The sequence below is a fragment of the Sardina pilchardus genome, chromosome 10, assembly GCF_963854185.1.
Source record: "Sardina pilchardus chromosome 10, fSarPil1.1, whole genome shotgun sequence".
NCBI classification, from domain to species: domain Eukaryota; kingdom Metazoa; phylum Chordata; class Actinopteri; order Clupeiformes; family Clupeidae; genus Sardina; species Sardina pilchardus.
The window spans coordinates 33,934,493-33,941,992 of NC_085003.1; the positions used below are offsets into that span (position 1 = coordinate 33,934,493).

General features: G+C 43.4%; 2 protein-coding genes across 2 annotated transcripts in view; one reads left to right on the forward strand and one right to left on the reverse strand.

Annotated features, from left to right (window-relative positions):
• Positions 1–3,122, reverse strand: part of LOC134093481 (protein FAM81A-like) — an 11,558-nt gene extending 8,436 nt beyond the window's left edge. The window contains exons 1-3 of the mRNA XM_062546532.1: positions 2,979–3,122; positions 467–572; positions 197–380 (exon numbers count right to left, since the gene is read on the reverse strand). Of these exons, the coding sequence (XP_062402516.1) occupies positions 197–380; positions 467–507 (225 nt within the window). The 5' untranslated portion in view covers positions 508–572; positions 2,979–3,122. The remainder of the gene's footprint in view (positions 1–196; positions 381–466; positions 573–2,978) is intronic.
• Positions 1,924–7,500, forward strand: part of LOC134094499 (disintegrin and metalloproteinase domain-containing protein 10-like) — a 26,525-nt gene continuing 20,948 nt past the window's right edge. The window contains exons 1-2 of the mRNA XM_062548035.1: positions 1,924–2,069; positions 4,958–5,108. Coding sequence (XP_062404019.1) covers positions 2,003–2,069; positions 4,958–5,108 — 218 coding nt within the window. The 5' untranslated portion in view covers positions 1,924–2,002. The remainder of the gene's footprint in view (positions 2,070–4,957; positions 5,109–7,500) is intronic.

Sequence of the window (7,500 nt, forward strand, 5' to 3'; positions counted from 1 at the left end):
CGCACGCACGCGCACGCACACACACGCGCGCACACACGCACGCACGCACACACGCACGCACACACGCACGCACACACACACACACACACACGCACACAGAGGAATCACCACAGCACAGACATGAAGACCACTCTCATATCACCACAAGCACAAACAGGTGTTCCCTGGATTAAATTACCGTAGTAGTCTAGGCTACCTGAATATCCTTGTTGAGTCGGTGAATGAGCGCCGAAACTGCGCGGATGTGTTCGTCCAGCAGGACACGGATCTGGTCGTGACATTCAGCCCTTCTGACCGCGCTCACACCGCCTTTGCTCGGATTGGGGGGCATATCAGCACCCTCGGGGAACTCTGGGTGCCTCTCGCTATGGCGAGTTCTCCTGTGAGGGACACCAGAGTCTGAGTGGCCGAATAGTTCTGTATGAGCAGCTCAATGAATGAAAACGTGACCTTTTAAGTCTCTCACTTGTCATGGCTCGGTAGAGAAGGAAGACGCGGTAGCAACATCTCAGGTAGCTTGGGTAGCAGGTGAGCAGCTCGTAAGCCCCGCACACAAACCACGTCCCTTGGCTCTGTGGAAAACACAACACTTAAGTCTAGCTTTTTAGAACATCAATGCAACCGCTGACTATGCAAAACAACGACGTTAAATTCTCCGAGGCAGAAATACACCGCCTATTGCCTCGGCCACTGCACTGTGAAAGGCATGAACTGACACCGGCTTCAGGTCCATGTATGCTCGACATCGGATATTCTGTCTTGAGGCTATGGTATCCCGATGTCACCTAGTAACGAAATACACAGTTTATGCAAATCCAGAATGATGATCTTGCAGTCAGTTGCCTAATGAAATAGTAGGCTACTGTTGAGACAACAATAAGTTCATAAACATGTTGCATGCCTCTGACTAAGTTAATCAGGTGCTTTTGAATAGGCATACTGTACATTATTAGCCTATATGGTTATCATAACATGCATACATTATTAGCCTATATGGTTATCATAACATGCATACATTAGCCTGATATGGTTATCATAACATGCATACATTATTAGCCTATATGGTTATCATAACATGCATACATTATTAGCATATGGTTATCATAACATGCATACATTATTAGCCTGATATGGTTATCATAACATACATTATTAGCCTGGTTATCATAACATGCATACATTATTAGCCTATATGGTTATCATAACATGCACACATTATCAGCCTGATATGGTTATCATAACATGCATACATTATTAGCCTATATGGTCATCATAACATGCATACATTAGCCTGGTTATCATAACATGCATACATTATTAGCCTATGGTTATCATAACATGCATACATTATTGGCATATGGTTATCATAACATTCATACATTATTAGCCTATGGTTATCATAACATGCATACATTATTGGCATATGGTTATCATAACATGCATACATTATTAGCCTGGTTATCATAACATGCATACATTATAGGCCTATATGGTTATCATAACATGCATACATTATTAGCCTGGTTATCATAACATGCATACATTATTAGCCTATGGTTATCATAACATGCATACATTATTAGCCTATATGGTTATCATAACATGCATACATTATTAGCCTATGGTTATCATAACATGCATACATTATTAGCCTATGTGGTTATCATAACATGCATACATTATTAGCCTAGATGGTTAACATGCATACAAGTCTATTAACAGTTTGTTCTACACAAAGTTTTACAGCAAATGTGTAGGCCTACAATGAATGGAAGCGTGGTATCTGAAGTACATTTTGTATAGGTTCCTAATATATATTTTAAAAACAGTAATCTATTATAGCCATAACGTAGGTTATTGGATAGCTGGGAGAGACGTAATCCTGCGTCTAACGTCATGACGCTAGACCCGAGAAGGGGCCATGAAAGCAAACTGCTGTAAACACAGGGCGGCTGCGCCTTAGGAAGGACAATAAGCTGGACGCGGAGTCAATGCCCTAACAATGGATGTAGCCGATATGGTTATAATCAAATTGATCTGTCTGCTGTGCTTCATTAAAACTAATCAAGGTGAGTGAAGTTCATTTTTACTGCATTCCATCACATTAAACGTTTTTCGCGCTGTGAAAGAGTAGGGATGGAGAGAGACAGCTGACGAGAGCAACATAGCGGAATCTGGCCTTCCCATTCTGTGGGATGCAAAATCAGCATTAGCTGCTAGCTTGCTACCGGTTGTTTTGTAGGCTTTGAGATTTAATAATATGCTTCTTAAAATGCAATTACGATTCTAGAATCCTAAGTGGATAGACACAATGTATGCAAACCTGGCACCACCAAGCTTGAGAGAACTGATGATGCTGACTGGTTTTTATTGGACTAGTTCCCGTTAGCAATAAGATGGAGTGATGCTAACCTGCGACCCAAAGCCCATTTGGTGGAAATCACGGATTTATAAGGGCGAGAAAAATAATGATACAGTATTTTTCTACAACACGAGCATAAAACACCTAAAGGCACCACTTGTTAACGAAGAAGTAGATAACATGCACGAGCTGAACCTTGGAAAATGCAATTTTGCTCTGAAAATGGGTGGTTAAATCGATTGAATTAGCTAGCTGGCTGATGTCAACCAGATAAGCTAGCTTCTTAGCATGAAAGCTACATTTTCGACATTATCACGGAATGACAGCCCTGCGTTGGTCTTTGTTATGATTGCATTTCATGTATCGTCAACGTTAAGCTACGTGGTTTTAACTTCAAAGCTGTTAAATGTGCCCTGATATCTGGGCCGACTTGTTTTATTGCATTATATCGGATGCAGGTAGTTAGATGGAGACCCCAAACGGTTTGTTATTGTTGAAACAACACAAGCTAACTAGCTAACTTTATGAGCATTTTTCTCCGGAACGGTGTCTGGAATTTGATGTCGGTTCTCGCGATAAGGTAACGGTGTCAGCAAAATGCTGTTTGTAAACTCACCTGAAATTGAAATTCAAAGTGTACACCACTGGTAGACATTGATAAAACTATTTCCAGTTTATCCCTGACAAAAGCATTATGACCCTATGTAATACATAGGCCTATGTTAGAACAACGGCAAAATGAATAGCGGTACCAAGATGATTCACGTCAGTCATTAGGCCACTAAATGGACAGTGACTTGGAGGTGAGCCATACATTGAAAGTCTGCCAATCTCCCGTAGCCTATGATTTAATCCAGGAGTTCTCAAACTTTTGCATAGCATTGCATCCTGGACCCACTGCGACACCACTCCCATCTTGTACAATGGATATGCCTAGTAGATAGATAGATAGATAGATAGATACTTTATTGATCCCCAAGGGGAAATTCAAGAATAGTAGTAGGGATGAAGACTGTTATTGTTGTCATCTTTCCTACTTAAGGAACAGGGGGCTTGTCAAGGTCTGGAAAGGTTTTATGAAAAATGCCTTCCATTTCCCAGACCTATGTATGTATGGGAATTTGGGGGGAAAGTCTAAAAGGTCAATGTTTTGCTCACCGTAATACAAAAAACTTGACAATGTGCAAACAAAGCTCAAAGGTCAAAATCCCAACAAAACACGCTTATTTTAGAAAAGTACAAAAAGTAGGATAGGAAAGAACAAATAATGACTTTGGGAAAGGTCTGGCAAAAGGTTTGAATTTTTCTTTCGGATATGGACAAGGATCCTGGGATATAGACTCAGCTCAATGCAATGTGAAACATGAGCATTTTTTTAAACTGTTGAATTGTCAACTTCATTATGGATAAACACATGCAGCTCTAAGTTGTCCTCAGTCTGAGCTCAATTGTGTTGTGGGCTGTTGTTTTGCGTGCCGTTAGTTTGGACGAGCCAGCGTTGCACAAGAAGACTGACACACGGAAAGGAAGGAGAAGTGTTAATGCACATCCCCCCCTCCTCCAAACACATTTTTTAATTTTAAACTTGGGTTTGAGTGCGTATGTTCATGTACTTGCATGTGCTTCATGTATGTCAATTATTGTGCAGTTATCTTAACCACTACACTGAGTAGTGGAAAAAAATATTGTTTATTTTACTGTATGTAGAAAAACGAGCAGCTCTGAATGCCGCTGGACCCAGAAAGAGATTTATTAGCCTGTTATTAGGGTTGGGTATCGAGAATCGAGAATCGATGGGAACCGGGACTAGCTTTCCAATTCTCCTGGAATCGATCAAAAGTCTTAATTTCAATTCCTAGTATCGTTTCCCAGTCCGCGAACCGGAAGAAGAAGCCACTAAACACCAACGAAGAAGGTGTTTGCATAACCGAGCTGAGGCAACAAGAAGACGATTTATATTGTAGTTGAAAACAGCCCTGTGAGAAATGTATAGTAAATGTCATTCAGAAAGACCGTTGGTTAGTGAGCTCATTTAAAATATCCAAACTTTTTTGACCCTGCCTTTTACAAGAATTGGAATCGAGAATCGTTAGGATCCGGAATCGAAACAAGAAATCGAAATCGGAATCGGAATCGTTCAAATTCAAACGATACCCAACCCTACCCGTTATTGCATCACTACTTAATTAATAACCGAATATGCCAGTGGAGCAATGCATGCATAACCTGTAGCATATTCCATTGGAACTCTTATTTTGTAGCCTATATTTGTCATTTGAACAGCTTTTAGCTTATGGCCTAGTCCATTTAAGCTCTTTACAGTATATGTAGCCGACTGCCTATGCTATTGGAACACATTATAATCTATTGCTTATATGCTATTGGAACACCTTATAGTCTATTGCCTATACTATTGGAACACTTTATAGTCTATTGCCTATATGCTATTGGAACACCTTATAGTCTATTGCCTATATGCTATTGGAACACTTTATAGTCTATAGCCTATATGCCATTGGAACACTGTATGTGCAGTCTATTGCCCATTTGTGGAACACTGTGTTCTTTACCTCCCTTTTCTTGTTTCTGGAACAGGTTACTACGGCAACCCACTGAACAAGTACATCCAGCACTATGAGGGGCTGTCCTACGACACGGAAGAGGTCCACGAGCGACACCAGCGGGCCAGGAGGGCTTTGGACCACGAGGACCGGGTCCTCAACCTCGACTTCCACGCACACGGAAGGTGTGGCCTGTTTGGTACTCTTTAGATAAACGTCATCACCTGCTAGAGAGAGCAGCCAGTATAGACGTCATCACCTGCTAGAGAGAGCAGCCAGTATAAACGTCATCACCTGCTAGAGAGAGCAGCCAGTATAAACGTCATCACCTGCTAGAGAAAGCAGCCAGTATAGACATCATCACCTGCTAGAGAGAGCAGCCAGTATAGACGTCATCTAGACGTCATCACCTGCTAGAGAGAGCAGCCAGTATAAACGTCATCACCTGCTAGAGAGAGCAGCCAGTATAAACGTCATCACCTGCTAGAGAGAGCAGCCAGTATAAACGTCATCACCTGCTAGAGAGAGCAGCCAGTATAAACGTCATCACCTGCTAGAGAGAGCAGCCAGTATAAACGTCATCACCTGCTAGAGAAAGCAGCCAGTATAGACATCATCTAGACGTCATCACCTGCTAGAGAAAGCAGCCAGTATACTGTAGACGTCATCACCTGCTAGAGAGAGCAGCCAGTATAGACGTCATCACCTGCTAGAGAGAGCAGCCAGTATAGACGTCATCACCTGCTAGAGAGAGCAGCCAGTATAAACATCATCACCTGCTAGAGAGAGCAGCCAGTATAGACGTCATCACCTGCTAGAGAGAGCAGCCAGTATAAACGTCATCACCTGCTAGAGAGAGCAGCCAGTATAGACGTCATCACCTGCTAGAGAGAGCAGCCAGTATAAACGTCATCACCTGCTAGAGAGAGCAGCCAGTATAGACGTCATCACCTGCTAGAGAGAGCAGCCAGTATAGACATCATCACCTGCTAGAGAGAGCAGCCAGTATAAACGTCATCACCTGCTAGAGAGAGCAGCCAGTATAGACGTCATCACCTGCCAGAGAGAGCAGCCAGTATAGACATCATCTAGACATCATCACCTGCTAGAGAGAGCAGCCAGTATAAACGTCATCACCTGCTAGAGAGAGCAGCCAGTATAGACGTCATCACCTGCCAGAGAGAGCAGCCAGTATAGACATCATCTAGACATCATCACCTGCTAGAGAGAGCAGCCAGTATAAACGTCATCACCTGCTAGAGAGAGCAGCCAGTATAAACGTCATCACCTGCTAGAGAGAGCAGCCAGTATAGACGTCATCACCTGCTAGAGAGAGCAGCCAGTATAAACGTCATCACCTGTTAGAGAGAGCAGCCAGTATAGACGTCATCAGCTACATTCAGTAGTTCCTTAGGAGAAGTGCTCCCCATCCAGTAGTGCTGATTCAGTTCTTGCGCCATGCGTCTGATAATCCAGAGCACTGGCTGGAGTGAGTTACTGATCTACTGATCATCTACCCAGTGCTCCAATCTCATAGTCTCACAGTGGCCCATAGCATCTAGTGCTCATCTCATAGTCTCACAGTGGCCCATAGCATCTAGTGCTCATCTCCTAGTCTCACAGTGGCCCATAGCATCTAGTGCTTATCTCACAGTGGCCCATAGCATCTAGTGCTCATCTCATAGTGGCCCATAGCATCTAGTGCTCATCTCATAGTCTCACAGTGGCCCATAGCATCTAGTGCTCATCTCATAGTCTCATAGTGGCCCATAGCATCTAGTGCTTATCTCATAGTCTCATAGTGGCCCATAGCATCTAGTGCTTATCTCACAGTGGCCCATAGCATCTAGTGCTGATCTCACAGTGGCCCATAGCATCTAGTGCTTATCTCACAGTGGCCCATAGCATCTAGTGCTTATCTCACAGTCTCATAGTGGCCCATAGCATCTAGTGCTGATCTCATAGTCTCACAGTGGCCCATAGCATCTAGTGTTTATCTCACAGTGGCCCATAGCATCTAGTGCTCATTTCATAGTGGCCCATAGCATCTAGTGCTCATCTCATAGTGGCCCATAGCATCTAGTGCTTATCTCACTGTCTCTTAGTGGCCCATAGCATCTAGTGCTTATCTCACAGTCTCTTAGTGGCCCATAGCATCTAGTGCTGATCTCATAGTCTCACAGTGGCCCATAGCATCTAGTGCTGATCTCATAGTCTCACAGTGGCCCATAGCATCTAGTGCTGATCTCACAGTGGCCCATAGCATCTAGTGCTGATCTCATAGTCTCACAGTGGCCCATAGCATCTAGTGCTCATCTCATAGTCTCACAGTGGCCCATAGCATCTAGTGCTGATCTCATAGTCTCACAGTGGCCCATAGCATCTAGTGCTTATCTCACAGTGGCCCATAGCATCTAGTGCTGATCTCATAGTGGCCCATAGCATCTAGTGCTGATCTCATAGTCTCACAGTGGCCCATAGCATCTAGTGCTTATCTCATAGTCTCACAGTGGCCCATAGCATCTAGTGCTTATCTCACAGTCTCACAGTGGCCCATAGCATCTAGTGCTGATCTCA